A 24,927-nucleotide genomic window follows, 5' to 3' on the forward strand; every position below is an offset into this window, starting at 1 on the left:
TGGCTATCCTTTAACAGTCCTGTGTCCTCTGCATACTTTGTCTTGTGGTGCCATGTCTATGTGTCTTTGTAGTAATGACTCTGCTTTTGCAAATCAGTTGGTTCCAGCTCTACAAGTTCTAGTGGACTGACTGGAAACTACATCCCTTCCTTTCTGAAAAAAGAAATTGGTTCTGCTATGCAGAGGGTACACCTGGCACCTATCCCAGACCCTGCCCCTGGTAAGTTCTGTTTCAGACAATTCATGAATTGATTCCACAAATAGTTAATCAGGAACTGCTGGGTGCCAGATGCTGTACAGACCTGGAATCTACCAATGAATGAGAAAGGCAGCACTTCCTGCTCCTGGGACACTTGCACTCTACAGTGGCTCTGCTCATAGGTGCTAAGGAGAGAAACCAACCAGGCAGGAAGCAAGGAGTGTAGGGTACAGATGGCAGTTTCTATGCTGTATGGGTTAAACTGTTCCAGATGCAGGATTCTTCGGTACACAGGTTTGAAACAGGACAAACCTGGCAAATTCGAGCAGTAGCAAGGGAGCCAGAGTGCAGGAGTGGTGTCAGTGAGAGGGGGCATGGCAAGCAGAGGCTAGTGATCTGAGGTCCTGCAGCAGGCCCTGGAAGCTACGTGGGAGCCACTGCAGAGTTCTGTGGAGGGTTGAGGTGCTGATGTCCATCTTCACTGGCTAACTCGTGCCACAGCTTTTCACTAGACAGGAGCAGGTGCTAGGTTGGACGCAAGGAAACCAGTCAGGAGATGGTTGTAGTTCTCCAGACAGAAAGTGATGCTAGCTTGGTAAGAGTTGAATTGACAAAAAGTTGCCAGATTCTAAGTGTATTTGAAAACTCGAGCCAGCAAGTTGGCAAATGATAATTGGGAGACAAGAAAGTGAGAGGGACCAGAAATGACACCAGTATTTTTGGCTTGACAACTGTAGCTCTAGGATTGTCCTTAATGGAGGGAGGGGGGATGGCGAATTGCTCCTTCTTAAATTTCTCATTTTGGGACACTTCTGACACCAGGATGTATTCATCTGCCCTTTGCTAGCCCGGGTCCCTGTCAGCTGCCTCTTTCTCTTTCATTGCAGGTTATTCTTCCCTGAAGGCTGTACGACCTCATCCTGGACGACCTTTCTTCCACACCCAGCCTAGAAGCACCCCTGGGTTGATACCACGGCCTCCAGCCGCCCAGCCAGTGCATGGCCGGACAGACTGGGCTTCCAAGTACGCATCTCGGCGATGACCATCTCAGCAGCGAAGCCCTTCATGGGGGAAAATGGGACACTTCCCCTTGGCCAATGCATGTTCCACCTGCCAGAGACACACAGCTGGTGTAAAAGCAAACCAACTCTTTATAGTTACCCTTCTGAACTGAGACATTTCAATATTCTTTTTTAAAGTTTTTTTAAATATTGATTTGGATGCAATACGCTTTTTTGTATAGAATTATTTTATTCTAAAACTGGGTCCCATTATTTTCTTAAACAGCAGCGTTTTGTATATATGGGTTATGTTTTAGCATTTTATACAGTCAACTTTGTAATGAACTTTTTAAAGATTAAGTGACTTTCCTTTGGGGTTCCAGATAATATTTTATACAGATTTTGACAAATGTAATAATATTGATGCAGTATTGCAACAGGGGTGCAGTTTATGTGATAAAGGGTTATTTACTCTGTGTGGAGATATTTGGAAAGTAGTTAAATTTTAAATGTGGCTCATTAGGTACTTCAGACTCTCCTGGATTGACATTAGAAAAGCATCCCTCTGCTTTTCTTAAGATATCGTTAATTTGAGTTTTTGATGCCACTGTGCAGTCTGGAAGGTACCACTATATAATCTACTTTGTTTTATTTTTATTTCCCAGATGAAAGAACTCTAAGTAAATGTTTTTTTGAAATTGGTGCATCACCCTTTAATATAGTTTCAGATACCCAGATGAAACCAAGCTTCATCATGCTATGCCTTCGTATTCGATTTTCTCCCATTTTTGAAATCGTATAAGTACCCATAAGAGGGATGCTTCCATGTCAAAAGATTCTCAACATAAAGTTTAACACAGTCCATTATGTCCCTGCTATGACACATGGCCAAAAGAAACACAAGTTTGAAAGCCACAGAAAAATTTTTATTATAATAACTGAGATAGAAATTTACACTTGGCTCAGTCCTCCAGGCCTGGCTAGAAGCAGCCAATGAATAATCTTCTGTCCCAACTGAATTCTCAGGACAATCTGGGGAAGGGAAGGTTTATGGCAGTCACAGTTACAAGGATGTTAGTGTCCATAGCGTGCCACATCTAACTCCTAACCCTTGTGTAGTTTCTTTCAAGAATGAGAACTCTATTGGGCAGAGGCTATTCATTGAGAGCAATGTTTACAGTGATTTTTGAAAATGACAAAGCTAGTTTGGAGACAGAAAAACAGGAAAGGTCCACTCTAGTCCATCTCTGTATGGCTTATGTGCCTCCACTCATGGTTACCTTACAGGCAAGAGGAATGGTCACCACCAGTGATCGTGACATGGTCTCAGCAGTATATCAACTCACAGTCTCCCAGGGTTCAAACTACTCTTTTGGGTCCAGGTTCTAGAATACAGCAAGTTCAACCACATGAAATGTACACTTTTTTTTCTTTTTTTTTATTTAGTAAATATAAATTTTCAAAGTACAGTTAATGGATTACAATGGCTCCCCCCCCCCATAATTTCCTTCCCACTCACATCCCTCCCATCTCACTTTTTAAAGATTAAAAATGTATAAATATAGGCACTTTCCTGTGGTTCAACCTAATAAGTTGGCAAATGATTGCTTTGGTGGGTTAAGAATACTTAGCAGCCTGAACAAATTACCATGGCTTCCAAAGGACTCTAACCTAAAATCAGGGAGTAATTTATACTTTGGAGAATCCTGCTCAGAAATATACTTGACCAAGCACTATGACCTTTTGGAGCATGAGAAAAGCACATAATGGATGTGGACTTGATTTGTAATTTTGTCCTGTCTACAAGCTGGCAGCAACTCTTCGGAATGTGTAAATATAAGCACAACTTGAAGCTGAATTCATTTCTGTATTCTGTTTTCAACTCGTTATCTAAAGCAACAGAAAATGTTTTCAGAGATGAGTCCTCTACTATGAGGTTAATATTTATTTTCTCTTTCTGTATTATATATAAAAAGTAAATTAATCTGCAACCTTGCTCAGCTTTCCAGAAAGCTGGTTTGAGATTGTATATACATACCCCTTAGAGAAGCAAGTGGGTTGTTAATACTCTTTGTACTCTAGTTTGTGTTAAGATCATTCCAATTTTTTAAATTGAAAAAATCTAGTTACCCAGTTATTGCACACAATAAAATTGATTTTGTAATCTTTTTGTAGAGCTCAACTTTAAAATACTACACTTTTTTTTTTACCCTTTTGTTTACTAACAACTTACCTTGAGAAGTCAAACACACGTTCATGTGAAAGTCACAAAGCTGATGTACAGTTGAGAAAACTAGGAGACTGTAAAAAATAAATCAATTCTAAAGGACTAGCAACATCCTATAAATTACTCTTTTTTTCCCACAAAATGAGTAAAGAGGACAAGTTGTATATACAACATATATACTGTGGAAGGAAATAGTGGCCATTTTTTGTTAAGTGCAAATAAAATGCTTATTTCACATACTTTTAGTTGCTTTATAATTAATAAAACATCATGCAAGACACCAACAGGAATGAAGAGTTTAACTGTACCTACCATGATTATACCTCATTACAGTGAGAAAGCTTTCTGGGATGTAAGGAGATGGTACAGAGCTGGCTCTCATTCTGTAGCCAAAGGTTCAGAAACTGGTGTGCTCGGGAGTACAGGTGTGCCTCCCTTAGAGCAAGCCCGGGAGGTGGGGTGAGGGCTGTATTTTTATTAAAGCTACTCTTGGCTTGATTGTTCATTTTACAGTACAAGTCTATCAGTTACCAAGACCTCACCCGTTTCATGCTTGAAAGATTTTAGTAGGAATAACATTAATTTACAAATAATGTCACATCTCTTGCATAAAGAACTATAGACATTTAATAAAGTGACACAATATGGTTTTCTAAAGTTACCAAAAGTTTAATACAATCAAGGCAATCCACGCCAAACAAAATAAGAATTGTTTCCTTTTTTTGACATAACTACAGGTACTTTGAGTTCATGGGCATCAGGTTTTTCTCATGAAGTAGCTTTTCCCTACCATTAAGCCATTTTTTTTTTTTTTTGGTGCCATTTAGGACAGGAACAAAAAAGAACGCAGGCTGTCATCTCAGCTGAACATATGACCAAAAGCAATATGTTTTTAAGAAAATGTTTTACATACTAATTTTATATCATTTTAAGCATATTGTAGCAACCTGTTTGTTTAATATATGTGGTTAATTTTTAGAGTTATTTTTACAATTTGCAACCAAATGTACTGTACTTTTATGTATTTATTGTAAAGATTTTCTCATGGGAACCATTTAAAAAGACAAACTGGAGGTATTATCGGTATTATTGGTTTCTTATAGACATTATGCTAATGTGAATTGAAAATGACCTGAAAAACTCTTCTGATCTCAGATATCTCAGAACAGATAGCAGTTGAGTCACCAGATTTGAGTACAATGGAGTAACAATATTTTCATTTATAGAGCAAATATTCATAATAATGAGAAGATAGAACAGAAAACCACTTAAGACTTCAGAAATCAATGCTTTTTGAATAGTTTGTCTTAAGGTGTTTAAAAATGTTAACTCTATGTAAGGAAAATTCTCCTGCTCCAAATAAAATTACACTTTACCAAAAACTGATTTGAGTGTTCTACTTTTCTATGCTTTCATGTTCTTCCGCCAAAAGTTAACACTTTGTGTTTCCTAATTTTCGTATGCTAGTTAGTTCTTTTCAAACTTTGATCTTTTATAAATTCTCCTTAATGCATAGTGTATTGTCATTGGCATGAATCTGGAAATGTACACTTGGAGCGGTATTATGAGAAGTTACACTGCAATGTGGAGAGGTTTTCAAATGCAGTTTTTAGCAGGTTACAGGACTGGAGATACTTAAAAATAAAAAGGTTATAACAATTTCTTGTGGCTGATTTCATCTTCCTTAATACCTACCTTGTACGTTTTCCTTCAAAAGCAGCTCCTAGCTTCATGAACTACATGCAGGATGCCACAGGAAATTCATTTTCTAAATATAATATGACAGCCTGGCACTGTGGTGTAGCAGGAAAGCCGCTGCCTGTGAAACCGACACCATATGGGCGCTGGTTTGTGTCTCCACTGCTCCACTTCCTATCCAGCTCCCTGCTGATGCACCTGAGAAAACAGCAGAGGATGCCCAGGTGTCTGCAAGCTCCTGGTCATTGCCATCACCTGGTAGGGGTGAACCAGTGGATGGAAGATCTCTCTGTCTCTCCTCTCTGACTTTCAAATAAATACATCAATTCTTTTAATAAAAAGTTTAAAAATATATTATTACTTTGAAAAGATTTTGTAGCAAGATGATCTGTCAATCATACTTGCATTGGCAAATCCCTAAATGTGTCCCTCACCATCAGAACATGGCTAACCTTACTGTGTCACCTTGGATCTTTCTGGCTTTCTGTTAGCACATTCAGCCCTCCCTGCTCTAGCCGGATGGGCTTTTAGCAGGAAGCAGCCTTTATTCCTGCTGTCTCAGGTTCAGCAAATTCACATCCAAAAACTGAGCCAAGAATAAAGCCACAGCTTTACCTTATATACCTTTGCTAGTTTCCTGTTGTTTTTTGTTTTAGCTTTAGTTTCTTTGTCCCCATACACAACGTATATTCTGATTGGATGCTCCAGTGCTGCAGGGTTGCTCTAGGGTTTCACTTGGGTACATAGTTACTGATTAGACCACATCAGGCTTTGTTGTTGTTGTTCCTGGAAGACCCCTACCACACTGCCCCTCCAGGCTTCCTTCCTGATGTGAAAACACACTGTTAGAACAGGGTCCGATCCTGGGCATTTATAACCAAGACTGGATTTAATGTAAGTCAACTCTCTCTTGCTGGAGTATTTACATTTAATGTTCCTCTCAAACTGGTACTTAAAACACTTGGTTTTTGTTACAGCAACTTCACATGCTTTGGAGCTGGCGGGTGAAGGGTTAAGGTAACAGGAAGGCATTCCCAGGGCCTCTGAAAGTGTACCAGGTATATTGTCAGACTGTCCTGGACTGAGGTAACTCCAGGGGTCCGTGAGAATAGGATTTCAGGGGTTCCCAAGGAATGAAATGACTTTAGCGTACCCTCCTAGAATGGCAATGTTATTACAAAAAGACGTTCATTTCTCCATAAGCCTGTGTGATAGTAGTCTTAAGCTACCTTAGTTACTCTTTCAGGTGAATGCTACCCCTATTTAGAAAGGTTGGACATAAGAAATTGTCACTTTGAAAGGTTAAAAAATATAGCAAAATGTCAGAATTTGGTATGATTCAGCAAAGCAATTAGAAGTAAGGAAATGGAAGTAAGATGCTTGATCAGCAACACGGATATTACAATTAGAGTGAACTCCTGTACAAAAATGTGTTGGAAAAAAATGAATCCAGCATGATCACTGATGGCTTTCAGCAAAGTTGGAGAACACAGCTTCTAAGCGTGGTCATGTGTTGGGCTACAATTAGAAGGATGAGACTGGACATGTACTGTAAATCCTATTTGGAAGTGACTTTCCTGACTCCTGGGGTGCCCAGCTGTCCTGGCCTTGCTTCTCTTCTTACTCTACATACTTGCCCTGGGTGAGCTCATGCTTTGACTCCAAACAGATCCATCAGTCCTCTCTTCCATCAGTAGCTTATTCAAAGTGTCTAGTGCACGTATCCAGTTGGATGGTTCATGGGAATGAAAACAAATCAACTAATGTCCCCCTGCTGGGTCCACCCTGATGGTTCCTCCACCCTTTATGGAGTTGGAAACCAAAGTATGGTTCCTTGATTCATTTATTCAGCAAATGTTCTCTGAATGCTTACTCCATACTCAATATGATACACAAACAGGAAAAATCCACCTAATCTCATGAAATGTATGCTGGTAAATCTACAATTAAATGTAAAAATCATGTGAGGTGATAATACGCATCTTCAAACTCCTGATGCTACTACTTTTAATTCACACCGACACCTTACTGGAAGTAATCTGCTGAAAATAAAATCTAATGATGCTAGTTGATATTAAGAAACAGTTGTCAAAAGAAAGGCAGACTGCCACGTGCAGCGCCTCATTTGGATGTGTCTGGAGTCTTGGAAGCTTGACTACCCTACGTTCTCCTACAAATGGACCTTGAGAGCTTGTTTGGAGGTTCTAGCAGGGGAGCGCAGCTACTCGTATACCCTTGACCGAAGACCGGTCCTCCTCTAGCGGGGATGGTCGTCCTCTTCGACCGAGCGCGCAGCTTCGGGAGGGACGCACATGGAGCGGTGAGGGAGGAAGGGGACACCCGCCTAGCCAGCCAGATCAGCCGAATCAACCCTGGCGATCAATGGGGTGACAGATGTCGCAGCCAGATCGCCCTCACATCCGAAAGACTAGGGCCGGACGCGCGCTATTTAAACCTCAGGATCCTTTGCACTTTTACACATAGGTTGAGTTACTTATTATGGCGACTTTCTAGCATGGAATTTTAACTGAAGTAAAATCTATTCAATGAATTAAAGGCCACTGTGTCCCTCAATATGCGAAAATTGAAGCGAAAGTGGCTAAATTGGGATTGTTTTCATATTATCCAGAATGCCTTGCAGATAGGTGGGGCATGCTAAATATTGCCGTCTCTATTGGTGAAATCCTCCCGGAGCCTCGCCCACCTCCGGGGCCTCCGGCAGCCCTCTGGTCGCGCCGGGCTGCAGACAGCTCGCCGAGCGCTTTGTGCAGCTCCGGCGCTCCGAGTGGACTCCAGGTCTGTCTCCCACCCACCCCTTCCCCTCTTCTCTTTTCTCCTCCCCCCTACTCAGCGAGCCTCCTACGCTCCCAGCCCCTCTCCTCCGCCCTGCTCGATCCGCTTGTTCCCCTTCTTGTCCTTTGCACCCCCGCCTCCATCAGGACCGACGTGGGTCCCCGGTCTGGGGTTGGGGCAGTGCGCGTGTTTTTTATGAATCTCTGCGGAGTCTGAATCCACTGCTGGAAGGAATGCTCGGATGGCCCCCGAGCCTGGTCAGGTGGTCCCTCTGGCCCTGCGTGGACCGTCGAGCACGCAGAGCTGCCCACGAGCGTAGACTTAGATGTCCAAGCGCTAGCCTGGCAGCGAAGCTCGGGACGGGCAGCTCGGCTCTCCTCTGGGCCTGGGCAGGTGAAGGAGCTCTGGCCGCCGCGGGGAGCCGGCTTGGGAAGCACCCTTGGGAGACAATAGTAAGGCTCTTGCCTGTCCGCCGAGCGGTTGCTGCTATAGTGACGTAGGCCGATGCATGTGCAAACGTGGAAGGTCCCACGGATGTGCAGATCCCGCGCGACTTGCCCCTCCAAGCCGAATTTGGAAAATTTGAGATTCTCAAGGTCAAAGTGCGTTGTAAACGTTGTGCGGTTATCAGTGAAATACCAAACTCCTGGCGCAAATGTCTTCCCAACAAATGGTCCCAGCTTCCCAAGGTCCCGGATAAGAAATCATAAATAAAAATGAGATGAAAGCCAGGGCTATTTTTTCCCCTCTTTTCTTCATGTATTAAAATGGTGGTTTGTTTTTATTGAGTGAAGGAAGGCGCAGCAATGAAAAAAAAAATCCCACCAAAACAAACAAACAAACAAAAAACCCGGTGCCCAAATGCTAAATATTCATGGTGCCCTTGAGGCGGAAATTCAGACTGTTGGTGTGCGAGGGGCTGCTGCATTTATTTTTCAGAAAGCCTGGAAAGCCATCATGACAGAGAGGCCCAAGCTCCACTACCCGAACGCAAGAGGCCGCATGGAATCCGTCAGATGGGTCCTGGCGGCCGCCGGAGTCGAGGTACCGGTACCAACACCGATGCGCAGTGTCTTGGAGATCTCTGAGGGGAAATGAGTTTCAGAGCCGCGTTGAGCCCTTGCCTGTTGCAGCGAAGTCACAAGTGTGCTTCATTGAGACCCAGGCTTCTTCCTCCCCTCCAAGGGCCTTTTCTTTATAAGTGCAAAGTAGTTCTGTTTTCCTTTTGCCTTTCACTGAATCGCTGGCTTCTGCTCCACAGCCACGGAATTAACCTGAAATTCGCCAGTTTCTTCCAGAACTTTCACTCATTTTACCATCTCTGGGTACATTTCCTGTGTACTTGAACGTCTTCAAGTCAGGCAGCTGTGGTGGCTTGCCTGCGTTTTTGTGGGTTCACCCCTGCAGTGTTTTTTATTTTGTCTTTGTTGTGTTCTTTTAGAAGTTCTCAAATGCAAACGAAGGTCACCATCACGTCTAGCACCCATCCCCCAGCCTGGCAGCCAGCTATATGCTTGTGCTCTGGTTTCAGCTTTCCCCTGCTCCGCTCCTTTCCTTGAGCATTTTCAAGGAAAGTCCAAACATGCTGTTGTTTTCTCTGGGAGGATTGCGCTTCAATATTTCTCTCTACCACATGAGGACTGTAAAATCTCACAACACTGTTATCATGCCCAGCAAAATGAACAGTTCCGTAGGGTCTTCTCACATTTCCAAGTCCTGCTGTCTCCAGATAGGTTTCAGTCCTGATCTAAACAAGGCCATCCCATGGCATTTGACTATGTGTCCTTCAGGAACTCAAAAATCTGTAACGGGTTCCTCTGCATTTTTAATAATTAAACTTTATATTGAGAATACTTTTAAATCAGAGTCCCCAGATAACCCTCACTCAGTCTCTACTGGTAATATCTTACATAACCATGTCAAGCTGGGAAATTAACATAGGTGTGTGATCTGCTAAACTACAGCCTTCATTCAGATGTCACTCATTTTTCCACTAGCATCCATCTACTAATTAGTCATCATGTTTGCTTTGTTGCCCTCCATCTGTGACACTTACTCAGCCCTCCCTCGCTTGATTCTATCACCTTGACAGTTTTGGAAACTTGGCCAGGTATGTTTGTGCAATCTTTCGCAGTCTGGTTAGTCTAACGTTTTTGTCCTGAGACTGGGCTCATGAGTTTGGGAGAAGAATGTCAAGGAGGCTAAGTGCCTTTCTCATTGCAGAATATCGGGGATTACAGATGTCAACGTGAATTATCACTGATGACGATAGCATTGGTCATTTGGTTAAGGTAGTGCTGCCAGTTCCGCCATTGTCACATTACTGTTTTTGCCTGTGTTAAACCCAGTTTGCACACAAAATGATGAGAATTAAGCTCCACCTTCTGGAACAGGAAGTATCTACACTTGGAATTCTTAAGAAATTTTACTTAAAAAATGTATCTCCCCGCCCCCATTTATTCATTTCTTCCCTTCTTTATTTGTATCATCGTGAACCTCAGTATATTCATTTTGTTCTTTGGCTCACATGCTTCAGCTTTGGCCATTGAAGCTGTTTCAGGGTGACCTTCCTTTTTCTCTCAATGCTTCCTTCCTTTCTGAACCTACAAAGATGCTCCAGGCTCATCCTGTATTTTCCTTGTGCTATCTACCCTTAGCATCCATTATTTCTCCAAGGAGCCCTTGTCCCTATTCATGGAAAATGATATTAGCAGCCAAGGTCTGGGAGTAGGTGTCTGCATTTGTTTCTAACTTCATTGATTTGTGGAAGAGACTGCCTTCTAGAAATTTACCCCATTTCCTTCTAGAAATTTTCTCCCATTCTGGATTGGGCTTATTTGAGGCAACCTGGTGAAACAAGGCTCCTGTGTTTATCATGCTCTTTCTGTCCATGGTTATTTGCAAAGGTGTGATCAGATCCAGGCTCTTTTTCCTCTCTCTTCCACCAGACTCTGTCTGAGGAGCTAGGGTGAGCATTGCATCCACCAGGGGCTATGTCGTGTCTGGTGTTTCGTGCTCAGTGAAGCGGAGCTTGATGGATGTGTCTCAGTGGTGCCATCCTAACTCAGGCACTGAGTTTCCCCCATCCGTCTTTTCAACTAGAGTTCAACAACTGTCAGGTGCCCTTGTTGCTGGGCCTTACAAAATGGAAGCCTTGGCTATTTCTGTCCTCATCTCACCCACAATTGTTAATGCTGATTCTCTCACAGTTTGCTCTTGAGATACAATTTGTCCTGAGATACAGTTCATACAGGAGAGGCAAGATAAGTGCTTGATTCCCTTTGTCAGTTTCCAGGATAGTGAATTGTTACCCTGGCAACCTCCAAGCATGACACATGTGGGTCTTTGTGTGTTTTATATGTCATCATCACTTGCCCCCTAGTGTTTTAGAATTTTCTAGATTAGTTGACATGATTTTTTGCATATAAATCCTGATTCCTGACTCCTCTTGAGATGAAGTAGGGCCCTTGTTACAGGGCAGTGCTGCTGGATCTGAATAAGGACTGCCCAACTGTTCTCTCTTACTGCAGGAGTGTTTTTTACTTGTATTGATTGAGAGGAGACAGAAAACATGTGTGGTCCCAGGATCTTTATGCCACTTGTCTAACCTGTAGTCCTATGACTTTGTAATTCTTGACTTGTTTAATAGGTTTTGAGTGACTATCTTATCTATGCATACAATGTACTCCTTTGTCAAATCCCCTCTCTTCCCTGTCTTTGTCCCACTCTGTCCCTCCTATGCTCCTATGAGTTAAGATTCTTAGCTTCAGTAGTAGAAACACAATTCTACTTAAGTAAAGAGAGCATGGGTCATCTCACCCACCTACCAACCAATCTCTGGCAGGCAGATGGGGTCGAACAATGAGCCCAGTTGGGTCTTAAGCCCACTAGGGCTGATCGCATGGTATAAACCATATAAAGTATGGTATAAACCATATAAACCATATAAAGTATAAACTATAAAGTAGTTATTCTCAAAAGGTGGTTTGTGAAAGGTGTCACTCCCCATCTCCTTACCAAAAAATATCTTTAGTTATTGTGTTCTCGTAGATCAGAAACACACATGAGGGACAAGCTGGCAGCTGCTGGATGGGTTCATGATTCCCAGTGCCCCAGGCTTGGGGCACATATCTGAGTAACTAAGTCACTGAAACCCATTGAGAAACTACCAGTCGGGATCTGGGCAGCCAGTGTCCCCTTTATATCAACCACTGGCATCGCTATCTGCTGGGTGTTGGTCTTTGTTGTGCTGGTCTTTGAGACTTTGGTGCTTGGAACTTTGTTTGTTTTAAGTCTACCCAGAAACACAGGCAAATCCCCCTTGATAAGAGAGAGATTGACACGTGCAAAGGAGAAGACTTAAAGGCCATGACCTCCTAATTTGGAACTTCTGAGCAATTCGCATAGAAGAAAAGGAATGGTTTGGTGTGGAAGGGTAATTCTCTGCAGAATCGCACGTGGTGAACAGTACCCCGGGTTAGGGAATAAAAGGTGATTGTGTGGCTAGAAACCAAGATGTTTACCCTCCTTGCAGCCTGTGTCTATACCTGGACTGCAGCTGCTAGCCTCTTTGCAAGCTCTGATGTAGGATCTTTTCTTCCTTCTTTCTTCCATCTTCTCAACCCCTACCCCAGTGTCAGTTTCCTTAATTTACCAATGGTTTCATAAACCTTGGCACAGACTTGTGCTAGTGAGAACACGTTTTCCCTATGTGTCCCAGACTAAAAACTAGAATCATTCAGAAAGACTTGTTTTTTCGAATGCATATTTCTAGGCCCTCCCTAGAAATATGAATCTGTGAAGGGTGCTAGAGGTTTGATGTATTCTGAATGGCTCTTGTCATAAAAGCTTGAGAAACAGTAGTGTGGAGGGAGTGCTGCCTGCACCACATCTTAAGGTTGGGGCGTTTGGACAAATGTCCTGAGCATTGGTGCCTTCTACCTGCTGGTTGGTGGGCACCAGGTGGAGATCCTCCAAGGGCACAGTGGCCCCTCTCCTCATGCTCTGAGAACCCAGGCGAGTAGCAGAAGCTACTCCCACACCCTCATCCTAGCTGCCCCCCAGGTCAGCTGGCTGCACCAGAGGAGGAGGGGATGCTGATGCCAGCAGTGCAGCCATGCCCCTCCTCAGATGATGTGGGAATGCAGTGCAGGGCCAGGGCCCACATGGGCGGGGACTAATCCCCGGATTTGGGTGTGAGGAGGGCCCCCCTCCCACCCGAAGTGCATCTGTGTGTGTGGAACATCCTAGAACACATTTCATAATGTCATCTCAGGAGAACTTGTTTTCATTGTTTGTGTTCCCTCCCACCCCACAACTTTTAAATTTGAAGCTTAAATCTACAGAAAAGTTGTCATAGCACAATGGATGCCTTTCCACTAAATTCACCAGTTGTTAACATTTTGCCACATTTGCTTTCTCCCTTTCTCTCTCTGCTCTTTTTTCCCCCTGAATCACTTGCAAGCAGTTGCAGACATCAGCATGTAATCTTCCTTCTAAGAAAGAATAAATCATTGTCCTAACAACTGTGGTAGTACCATGTCACCACAGGAAATTTACACTAAGTTTACAACATCTAACATGCAATCCATGTTTAGATTTTCCCATTGTCTGTGGTTTCCCCTCATCCAGGACCTCATCAAGACCCAGCCTTATTAGTCTTTTTGGTTGCTTTTCCTCAAGAACAGTACCTGGTTTATTTATTTATTTATTTATTTATGAGTGTTTTTAGTTCAAGCCCTCAACTCCTGAAGAGCCCAGGCTGTGGTGTTACAGAATAGATTTTCCTGATTTTCATCTGACCAGATTCAGATTCAATGTCATCGGTACTGTTTTTACAGCTGGTTTTGTGACCATCTCACTGTGTCCCTGTAGGACACACAGAATATCTGGGTGTCCCCTGAGGAGCTCAGTTTAACCGCTTGATTAGAGAGATGGTGTGATCCAGGTTGCTTCATTGTAAAGATAAATTTTTTCCTTTATCATAATTCAGTAGTTTATGGGAAATAGTCACAGATTGAGTAAAGATTCTGTATCCCAATTTTTTAGTCCATATTCTGTTGCTATCACAGAGCAGCTGAGCTTGGGTAACATAAAGGAAAGAGATTAGCTCACAGTTCTAGGAGGCTGGGCAGTGCAAGTGCCGCTGCTGGCATCTGCTCGGCTTTGAGTGAGGGCTTTATGCTGTGTCACAACACGGCAGAAAAGCCAGAGGATGTCAGGCACGTGCAAGAGAAGAGAGGCTGAGCTCAATCTGTGGTAACCCCCTCTCTCCATAATGCGCCCACTAACCTGAGAAAAGTATTAATGTCTCTTAATGGCCTTATCACCTCCTAAAGGCCCCATCTCCCAGCTCAACTACAATGGCAGTCCAGTTTCAACTTGAGTTTCCAAAGTGACAATCTTCCTACCATCGTACTAATAACTTCAGCATTCATTATCACCCTTTAATGTTTTGGAGATTGCAAATTGACAATTTTCTAATTTTATTATTAATTAGCACCAATTTGACATTAATTTGCACTGGTTCTTCTGTAAAAAAGAGCTTTCTCTTTCCTTTTTTGTAGTATCATTTATGAACCTAAGGATTTTGTTGCACATTGTAATGCATGAGTGATGTCATTCTTTTTGATGCCCACATTGTCCCAAATTTGGCTAGGGAGTTCTCAAATAAGGCCTTCCAGGTCCTTGCCTTTGGCATGTCTCTTTCACATCTGGCTACTCCATGGCTTTCTGACAAAGCAGAGGCAGCTCTCTGTGCTGGCTACCTCATTCCTTTCAGTGGGCAGTGATACATAGACACCGAGATATGGGTGCTAAGGATGCATTTTCTCTCTGCCTCTTGAGATAATTTAACTTGGTATTTTCAGCCCTGACCCTATAATGACATTTGCCTTCTTGGGGGGTGGGGTGTCTTTTTTTTTTTTTTTTTAACAATTTAGTTTGATGAAGAATTTCTGGAAACCAAAGAACAGTTGCACAAGTTGCAGGATGGTGAGTATGACAGTAAAACAACTTTCTATAATTCTGATTTTTTAAAGGATTTTTTTTTTAATGTGGAAGGGCTAAAGATGCTGAAGACATTGAACATTCAGGACAGTATCCTAAAAGCAGGAGGGAATATGTCTCTGAAGCTGCAGGAGTCTTTCAGTTGAAGGGTTCTAATTAGCTAGCTGAAGGCAGGGAGCAGTTGCTTTCGCATGCACCTGAGCAGCCCTTCTCCATCCCTGTCATCTCCTGTTTCTCTCCCTTCCTTGTCCCTACCTCCTTCATGCTATTTAAGCCATCATTGCCTGCTTGACGTATGCAGATAAATGTCCCCATTTACAAGGGGCTGCATTTCCATGGTTAATTAATCAAATCAGTGAGAGTCCACTCCTCTTAACTCCACGTCAGACAGTTCCCTCCATGCCCAGCCTTTAGAGGGAGAACTTTCAACAAACCCATAAGAATTCTTATCAACCCTCTGACCAGCCTCCCTCTCAACCGTCAGCAATAACCCCAGGCTCAACTCAAGGCTCCTTTGAGGGGTACCAGCGTCCAGGGGTGTGATGCCACCTTTCCTATGTGACACTGGCCTAAAGTCACTAAGCATGTGCTCTCTAGGCTTACCTGCCACTGATGCATGAGCCCCTCCAGTGCCGGGCTGTAGCTGGACCCCTCCCTATGACTGATTGGTGGAAAGTGTCGGATACAGGTTTGTTGAAGAAAATATTGGGTTACTTTTTGACTAGTGACAGCATATATGGTAGTAAGTGAACTATAGCTGTGGAAGAGAGAGAAACTAATGAGAATATGTGAGTATCAGCTGTTGGTGATGGTCTCATTATCAGGCTCTCTATATAAAAACATTGCTGTCTGCTAGAACATTCTGCAGTGACAGAAATGCTTTTTTCCACACTGTCCAGTGTGGTACCCACTAGCCACATGTGACTATCGAGCATTTGAAGTGTGTCCAGTCCAACTGAATTCTCAATTTTTAAATATTTTAATTAATGTAAATTTAGGCTTAAATAGCCACGTGTAGCTAGTGGCTGCAAGATTGGCCAGCATAGTTTTAAAGAAATATTTCTAGGGTCACCACTGTGGCTCAGCAGGTTGAGCCACCACTTGGTAATACCAGCATTCCATAACAGAATGCCTATATTGGAGTCCTGGCTACTCTGCTTCCCATCTGGCTCCCTGCTAATAGACCTGGGAAGGCAGCAGAGGATAGCCCACGTACGTGTGCCCCTGCCATCCATGTGGGAGACCCGAATGGAGTTCCACACTACTGGCTTTGGCCTGGCCCAGCACAGGTAGTTGTAGCCATCTGGGTAATGAACCAGTGGATAGAAGATCTCCACTCTCCCTCTACCTGTCACTGTGCCATTCAAATAAATAAACTTTTTTTTTTTAAAGAAGAAAAAGAAATTTCTTCACTGTGTTTCCTCCCACCCTTATCAAATTCACATACATATTTTTCCTGGGGTGAAGCTAGAAAGGGAAGGCTTAGAACAGTTTTAGTTTGCAAGCTTCTTTTATGGCTAAATGTGCTCCTCTGAATCAAGGTAAGGTTTTCTGTTGTCAGAGACATTTACACTATTCCTGAGCCTGTCGCTTCTCCCTTTTCACTCAATAGAGCATTTTTAGAGGTTGCAGCACAAGGAAGAGGAGATCCCTTCTAACTCTGGGCTTCCATTCCTAGGTAATCACCTGCTCTTCCAGCAAGTGCCTATGGTTGAAATTGACGGAATGAAGTTGGTGCAGACCCGAAGCATCCTCCATTACATAGCAGAAAAGCACCAGCTCTTTGGCAAGGACCTCAAGGAGAGAACCCTGTACCGTGGCCCCTCTCAAGTGTTCTCACTTGTCAGCTTGCTGATGCCTTGGCTCATTAGCAATCCTCTGTTGCATGCCTCGTTTCCTTTATGTCTTGTCTCATCAGTGTCAACAGGGGAAAAAAAAAAACCAGGCAGGTCATGAAGGCCAGCAGGAAATTCAGTTTGAAGATAGTTCTGAGGAAAGCAATAGAGAAGAATTGAATTCAGATATTGACTAGTCTTCTTTGGGGTGCACTGCTTCCGATTGCAGCACCTTTAAATGTTTTGATACTGCTTTTTATACCTGTCTTGCCTATTTAGTATCATTGAGTATGAGGAGCGGGCAGCTGCTGTGACAGTCAAGGTGTAGGGGAGTGCATTGCATTGTAATTTGAACTCAAGCTTGGTCCTTGGACCACCCCGGTGCATGATTCTGAGCAAAGTGTGAAGTCATAGTTTCCTGATAAGTCTTTTGTCCAATGGGTTTAATCGTAGCCCATTCCTTATAAAGTTTGGGATTTTTAAGTAAGATAATGAAAATAGAATGTTTAGTACCATGCCTGGTATATATCAAGCATTGAATAAGTGATAATTAAGTATTTTTATAAATGTAACATTTAACATTATATGTACATTATGTTATTTATTATATGTTTATATGTTACATTAATGTAACATTAACATTATAAATGTGACATTTCCAGCCCTTCCTGGAAGACCAAAGAGTTGGTGCTCAGGGGAGAGGCCAGTGATGACTATCATACCCTGTGTGTGATAGGTTCCTCTGAAAGATTTTTTCTGAAATTGACAAATAGAAATGACTTTGCTCTTTCGGGACAGGCTTAGGCAAATGCCAGCAGTAAGAAAATGCACTCTGAGCTCTTAGCTGTGGAAACTGTTGAGTTCAGAGAGAAGAGAAACTCAGAGGACTGCTCTTTTGTGTTAAGGATCGACATGTATGTGGAGGGGACGCTGGATCTCCTGGAGCTACTTATCATGCATCCTTTCTTAAAACCAGATGATCAACAAAGGGAAGTGGTTAACATGGCCCAGAAGGCTATCATTAGATACTTTCCTGTGTTTGAAAAGGTACGTGGCAGAAAAGCCCATGAATATAGCGTAACCAAACCACAAGGGAGCTACCACAAATTCCCTTTTCTGCCCAGGGTGGTGGAAAGCTGAGCCCAGTTCAACAAACCTGGGAGCTAGGGGTGGCCATCAACACAGAGCTGATAGCCTGGAGCTCCTCAGACTCTATAGGGCTACATCAGTCGCACATCTAGAAAACGTATGGCCTCGTTGCGTTTGTTCCTGATTGTTTTCTGCATTCACCCAGTGCCACCTTGTACAAGTTACAGAAAAGCAGGTACCACCCTTGACCATTCATTTACTAATCATTTAGTGGTCAGCTAGCAGGCTTCCTCCTTGATACTTTGCTATAAGAGAAAATAATTTATCCATTGTATTTCTCTTCCCTTTGCTGTTTTTATTTTCTACTTTGTTGGTTTTTCTTTTTTTACTACTAAATTTGCTTTTCTCTGAGCTTAAGATTCCTCCTTTCCTGACCTGCGAGGGATCTATCTATCTATCTGTTTATATATCTATCTATCTATCTAGTGTTCCAATTATAAAACAAGAGGAAGTAAAAATATGGAAAGGCCTATTGGGCACAGTTCCTTGGACCACCTTCATTGCATTAGATGGAAGACAAGAGTGTCTGTGGGGTTTTCAATAGCTTGATGCCATGGTGTCTTCCATAGGTACTTTATGAAGTTGTAGGGTCATTCCTGGTTCTTCAGTGGGGCAGATGTTGTCAGGACTCCTCATACTTGCAAGATAAAAATTGTTACCCCTTTGCACATGCAAGGAAATTTCACAAAGTTCCTATAGAAATGAAATAAAGAAGTAAGTCTTTTTTGGTTTGGCAAAAAAAAATTTGAAACCAACCCAGGCAGAGTTTTCGAATACACGTTTTCCATGAATTCTGTTGAAGTATTTTTCTAATGAAATGATATCACATAGTAACCCATTCAAGGTTCCACAGCCAAAGAATGGGGAGCCAGGATTGCAACTCTGGCCTTTGGCTATAGATTCTGAAGTCACCGTGTGATACAGCCTGGTTCTAATAGCTATATCTGATTTGAAACTGTATTCAGAGTCCCTGCCACACATACATACACCTGTGTGTTCCCACACATATATGTATGGGCATCCAGGGGTTCACTGTGAGGTACCATTTTGCTACCATTATTCTTCATTCCTTGATCATAATCTATTCTTAAAATCACAACACCCATATGTTACCTTTAAAATGGGAGTCAGGTTGAACTCAGGCTTCAACTGTTCTGTTTTGGGAGAGGTGAGAAGAAGTTGACTTTTGTAGTCGGGTCTGGTTTGTGATAACAAATGCTGCTGTTCATAGAAACACAACTGGAAGGTGGCGTGGACCCCTTGAAGAAAACCTGTTACTGAGTCTTTTTCCAGCCACACCTCCTTTCTTGAAGCTTCAGGCTTCATCAGGTGCAATCTACCTCTGTCAATGTGTTTATGGAATGGATGTATCCTTTTAAAACACCAAAAGCCGAGTCCAGAAATAATACAATTTCCTTTCTCCTCTTCAGTGTCTTCATTCTGATCTGCAGGAGATATGCACAGCTGCTTTCATCTCCATACCCTTTTGTTCTCTCAGCTACAGAGTACATCCTCCCAACTGATGTTATTTATAAAATACTGAAAGGACAGGCCATAGTTTCAGCCCATTTTCAGATACTGCACTGATTGGATAGCTTCATCAGTTCCTCCCTGTATTGTAACCAACACTAACTATTTCTATTCTGCAGATTTTAAGGGGCCATGGACAAAGCTTTCTGGTTGGCAATCAGCTGAGCCTTGCAGATGTGATTCTTCTCCAGACCATTTTGGCTCTAGAAGAGAAAATTCCCAATATCCTGTCTGCATTTCCTTTCCTCCAGGTAAATACAACCATGAATTAGAAGATCGGCACTGAACTCTCAGGTTTTCCCTCAGTGACTGATGGTTGGTTGGCTTGTGGGGTGTATGTGTACTTTTTCTTTTAGATTATAGTTAGTAAAACACAATGAATGTACAGAGCTGAGGTTGTTTTTCTGGACTTTGGATCTTAGTGTTGAAAGATTATGGACATGGTGAAGAAGTTTTTATCTTGATTTGTTCTTTAGCTACCTTCTTGGAACAAACTTCATACATAGGAGTTTGCCAGTGGGGACTATCCCTATAGATGACCACCTGGGTGAGGTGCTTCTCTTCTGCTGATGATACGTCTACTGATGGGAAAGCAGGCAAAGCCTGCATCTCAGAGTGTCTCCTCACCAGGGTATGACTCCTTCTCTCAGAAGTAATGTGGTCTCAGATTGGAAACTTCCCAGCCTGATTTCTGAGAGCAAATAAGAGGTAGCCTCAACATCACCCCAAAGCATTACCCCAGAGATTCTCCTCCCCAGAAATATTGTGTGGTTCAGTTTGTTCCTTGGTGTTACTCTGGCAGGATTGACCACAGAATGTTGAAAAACACTCTCACCTGGTGTTTTCAGTCTACACAAGAGAAAGGAGAGACCCGTGATAAAGAAGTCAGAAGCCAAGATGGTATAGCTAAGTGGCTGCCTGAGGACTTCAGTTTTTTATCTCCAAATCTGATAGGCTTTCCTCCAGACTGGGGAGGGGTAAAGGGATGGGGGCTGTAGAATATGACCCCTGGGTTACACTTGGTCTGCCACCTATTTTTGGATAGCTTGTGAGCTAAGCCTGGTTTTTACATCTTTAAAGGCTTGAAAGGATAATATTTCATGACACATAAAATTATGTGAAAGTCAAGTTTCCATATCCATCGGCAAGTTTCATTGGAACACAGCTGTGCCCATTCACTTTCCATGGCTGCTTCTGGGCTTCTACAGCACAGCAGAGTAGATCTGATAGACACTACATGGCCTACAAAACTTAAAACATATTGAGTGACTGAAAAAAAATAGGTACCAACTGGACTTTTATGAAAAATGTTGCCAAATCCCATATAGACTAAGTTGACATATATGTGCCCAAGTTAAGCCAGGAAAGGCACACTATATCCTCAAAGGGTAAGACATACACTTTTTAAAATAATTTTTGAAGTCTAGTCTACATCATTTTAATATACCAACTGGAATCACCACCACCAGTTAAATATACCTGGAAAAAGAGAACAGACATTTTAAACAAGGCAGATAAGCCAGTAGATTGTTGATAATGCTGTTTATAAAGATAGATGTAGATATGGATATGTTCATTTCTTGCAGACACAGAGGTGAACTCACTCTGATTTTATTTATGTGGAATGTGGGATACTTTTGAGGTATTCCTTTACATTATTAAAAAAGCTATGTGCTGAGCAGGGAAGGGCTCTGCTTCATCGCAGCCAGGCTACTAGGCACGTGCATTCCCTCATCTGCCACCCAACTCCCACCAAAGTAACCTTAGGAAACAGGCTTTGCCAGCGCCATGGCTCAATAGGCTAATCCTCCGCCTTGCAGTGCTGGCACACCGGGTTCTAGTCCTGGTTGGGGCGCCGGAGTCTGTCCCGGTTGCCCCTCTTCCAGGCCAACTCTCTGCTGTGGCCCGGGAGTGCAGTGGAGGATGGCCCAAGTGCTTGGGCCCTGCACCCCATGGGAGACCAGAAGAAGCACCTAGCTCCTGCCTTCGGATCAGCACGGTGCACTGGCCGCAGCGCACCGGCCGCGGCGGCCACTGGAGGGTGAACCAACAGTAAAGGAAGACCTTTCTCTCTGTCTCTCTCTCTCACTGTCCACTCTGCCTGTCAAAAAAAAAAAAAAAAAAAAAAAAAAAGGAAACAGGCTTTGCTGTTGCCACTTTACAGGTAAAACCTGCAGGCTTGGAAACATGACACAAACTGTACCAAGTTACATGACTGCAGGAAACTGAGTTGGAGGTCACAGATGGGTCTCCAATCTAAATCGGTGCCCTTTCCACTCAGCTCTGTGGCTTCTTGAAAATGCATTGATTAGAAGTATGCAGAAGTACCTTTGTCCCTAACTAGGTAGGATGCTGACCTCACAAGTAGGCAGATTGCAGGGAGAAACTGAAGGTTAATTTGCTAAGCTCATCAAATCTGAAATCTTCCCAGGCATGCATGTACATTCTGGTGTTCACATCCTCACATACCTCACAGGCAGCAAAGGACTTTTCACTGACTACACAAATATCTAAAACGTGTAGTGCAAACAATAGAGATCAACACTTTTCATAAATATAACACCAGGACCCACTGATGTTTTCTATCTAGAATGCTAACCTAGATAGATGTCTCTAAGCCCTAAGGTACATCTTTGTGAACATGAAGGTACTTCAAAAAAGCTTGTGATAAAATGGAATTCAAACATATTTTTGTTTTGGTCCAAAGAGTTTTGAAATCTGTGCTTTTTTTAAAAAAATATTTATGTATTTACTTGAAAGGCAGAGTGACAGAGAGCGAGCAATTTCCCATCCACTGGCTCACTCCTCAAATACCTAAAACATTTAGGGCTGTGCCTGGCTGAGCCAGGAACCAGAAACACCATTCAGGTCTCCCAGGTGGGTGGCAGGAACCCGAGTACTTGGACCATCAACTACTGCAGCCCAGGGTGTGCATTACCAGGAATCTATATCAGAAGCAGAGGAGCTGGCACGCGATCCCAGGACTCCATGATTTGACATGCAGGTGGCCCAAGTGCTAGCTCAGGTTGCTGCACCACAATGTCCACCTCCTATCATTTTGTTTTTTATTTTTAATATTTTCCACAAACTTTCAAGTATCCATGTACAATTTTAATCTGATCAGGTTGAGCATTAATAGTAAAGGTCTTCAGTCTGACACCAGATCTGTTTGAGTGAAAGAGTTAGTCCAGTACTGATTATGGACAAAAAACAAAGTTATGGAAGTTTTTTTTTGTTTGTTTGTTTGTTTTTGACAAGCAGAGTGGACAGTGAGAGAGAGAGACAGAGAGAAAGGTCTTCCTTTTGCCGTTGGTTCACTCTCCAATGGCTGCCATGGCCGGCGCACCACGCTGATCCGAAGGCAGGAGCCAGGTGCTTCTCCTGGTCTCCCATGGGGTGCAGGGCCCAAGCACTTGGGCCATCCTCCACTGCACTCCCTGGCCATAGCAGAGAGCTGGCCTGGAAGGGGGGCAACCGGGACAGAATCCGGCGCCCTAACCAGGACTAGAACACGGTGTGCCAGCGCCGCAAGGCGAAGGATTAGCCTAGTGAGCCGCGGTGCTGGCCATGGAAGTTTTATTATACATTCATGATAAGTATGAACTTCAAGTTATCTTGAAGCAATAAATCATCCTTTGGAACAAGCTCCTTCATATTGGTATGGCATTCAATTTTAAGGCTTCTGTGCATGTTAATGTGTTTGTATATAAGCTGAATTAAGACCATGCCCTGTAAAGAGTACAGTATTTAATATTTAATAAAGAGTATTTAGTAAGTATCAGCATTTTTCATCAATGACTTCTCCATGTTAAAATACTTTATTAGAATAATACTTCACAGTTAAAAATTTTCACTTAACCAATGATTTTCTTCTCAGTTACTGAGAAATGCTAAGATTTGACTTTTATCAATGAATGCAAAGTATAATTTTTCTCTTCCTTTTTGCATAGACATCTTGTATCTAAGCCATAGCTATAAAATGCATCTGGCCATCACCTATACATCATTAGGAAGAAGATTTGTTTGCTAATAGGAGTAAAATTTCCAAGGAAGCTGAGTCTTAAAATATAAATTGTGCCATCTGATGATTTTTTGCAGTGCTTTCTTTTTAATCACTCCTTGCATTTTCTCTGGGCAGATCAGTATACCTGACATACTTCCTCTGTTTTCCCTCTTCCTTTTTTCTCTTTTCGTGAGTGTCAGAATCATCCAGTATTAAGTATGACTTCTGTTGCTGCCTCTGAAAAGAGCCCACACCTTTGTGTTAACTGAGAGCTGGATACACTGTGATCTCGGCTGGTTGCAGCTGCTCCTGGCAGAGACTGTAAATAATCATAGCATGAGACCAGACCTTAGACAGATGCTGCATCGCAGTCCTGCTTGGCTCTTTGCAGTAAAGATTTGTTGAACAGCCATATTTTCATCATAATGGATAGCCTTGCTGTTAACCTAGAACTTATAAGGGCTTCCCATTTTCAGGAGTACACGGTGAAGATCAGCAATATCCCTACAATCAAGAGATTCCTTGAACCTGGCAGCAAGAAGAAGCCTCCCCCTGACGAAATCTACGTGAGAACCGTGTACAGCATCTTCATGCCCTAAAACGGCAGGCCTGTTTGCGGGTGAGAGCTTGTCTCTAGCCACGGCTGTGCCCGGGCTGTCTTAACTGATCCCAGCTCTGTCCTGGTGCTGTGTATTGTTGGGTCTCTCGCATCAGTGAGATCTTCTTTTCTATACCCCTCATCTGTTGTTTTTTTTTTATTATTATTATTATTAGTGAATAGTTGTTACAGGACTTGTTGGGAAACCTTTCTGGGGAGGCTGGTGTGTGAGTTAGACATGATTGTACTACTCATCTCCTGCAGCTAATCCATTCTGTGGGTGGGGATGACCAGATCTCATGTCTTCACTCTGCTCCTCTCTCTACCTTGTTCTAATCCCCTTCCAGTCTCTCCCTCGTGTTTGGTGCTGAGTAACCACAGAGAGTTTTGTGAATGCCTCTCCTCTGAGCTATCATAAGTCAAATGGTAGTGATAAATATGATCGATACTTGCCAAATAAAGTTTGCCAATCATTACCCTGTTGCTACAATTTTTTAATTACATTTTTGCAGAATACATTTCCATGGTTCAGAAATCACAAAAGTATAAAAGGGGCTGTCCAGTCTTTAGAGTCTTTGACTCTGCCTCCCAGCCACCCAGTTCTGTTTCTCACAGGCAAGCAAAGGTAATACTTACACAGACAGAGCATCCCTAATCCAAAAATATGAAACCTGAAATGCTGCAAAATCTGAAACCTTTTGAGTGCCACAACTGGAAAATTCCACATCCGACCTTGTGTGACAGGGTGCAGTCAAAAGGCAGGGGCACTGAAAACTGCATATAGTTAGTTTCAGGCTGTGTGTGTGAGGTGTAGATGAGATGAATTTTGTGTTTACACTTGGGTCCCACCCCGAGATATCTCATTATCTTCAGGCAACTATTCCAA

At 42.8% G+C, this 24,927-nt stretch overlaps 2 protein-coding genes across 5 annotated transcripts in view; both read left to right on the forward strand.

The window, feature by feature from the left end:
* CILK1 (ciliogenesis associated kinase 1) overlaps positions 1 to 4,809 on the forward strand; it is a 39,718-nt gene extending 34,909 nt beyond the window's left edge. The window contains exons 12-13 of the mRNA XM_008263058.5: positions 98 to 220; positions 1,087 to 4,809. Of these exons, the coding sequence (XP_008261280.3) occupies positions 98 to 220; positions 1,087 to 1,241 (278 nt within the window). The 3' untranslated portion in view covers positions 1,242 to 4,809. The remainder of the gene's footprint in view (positions 1 to 97; positions 221 to 1,086) is intronic.
* Positions 4,810 to 7,808: 2,999 nt separating this feature from the next.
* GSTA4 (glutathione S-transferase alpha 4) lies at positions 7,809 to 24,517 on the forward strand. Of its 4 annotated transcripts, XM_002714505.5 has the most exons (7): positions 7,809 to 7,921; positions 8,858 to 8,962; positions 14,860 to 14,911; positions 16,605 to 16,737; positions 17,667 to 17,808; positions 19,560 to 19,691; positions 23,920 to 24,517. In XM_002714505.5, the coding sequence occupies exons 2-7, from the start codon at positions 8,876 to 8,878 to the stop codon at positions 24,040 to 24,042; spliced, it is 669 nt and encodes a 222-aa protein (XP_002714551.1). In that variant the 5' UTR covers positions 7,809 to 7,921; positions 8,858 to 8,875; the 3' UTR covers positions 24,043 to 24,517. The 4 variants fall into 4 exon arrangements, with proteins under 4 accessions (XP_002714551.1, XP_089189281.1, XP_089189283.1 ...); XM_089333155.1 differs by lacking the exon at positions 14,860 to 14,911; XM_089333156.1 differs by lacking the exons at positions 14,860 to 14,911; positions 16,605 to 16,737 and having other exon boundaries at positions 7,834 to 7,921.
* Positions 24,518 to 24,927: the final 410 nt, after the last annotated feature.

Source organism: Oryctolagus cuniculus, chromosome 5 (assembly GCF_051225735.1).
Source record: "Oryctolagus cuniculus isolate XC-2025 breed Fujian yellow rabbit chromosome 5, ASM5122573v1, whole genome shotgun sequence".
Taxonomy (NCBI): domain Eukaryota; kingdom Metazoa; phylum Chordata; class Mammalia; order Lagomorpha; family Leporidae; genus Oryctolagus; species Oryctolagus cuniculus.

Bases quoted from the DNA above. Each gene is read 5' to 3' on its own strand.
- GSTA4 (XM_002714505.5), top strand. From the start codon at position 8,876: ATGACAGAGAGGCCCAAGCTCCACTACCCGAACGCAAGAGGCCGCATG. The intron at 16,738-17,666 runs GTACCGTGGCCC...TTTTGTGTTAAG, and splicing joins GACCTCAAGGAGAGAACCCT to GATCGACATGTATGTGGAGG. The intron at 19,692-23,919 runs GTAAATACAACC...TCCCATTTTCAG, and splicing joins CTGCATTTCCTTTCCTCCAG to GAGTACACGGTGAAGATCAG.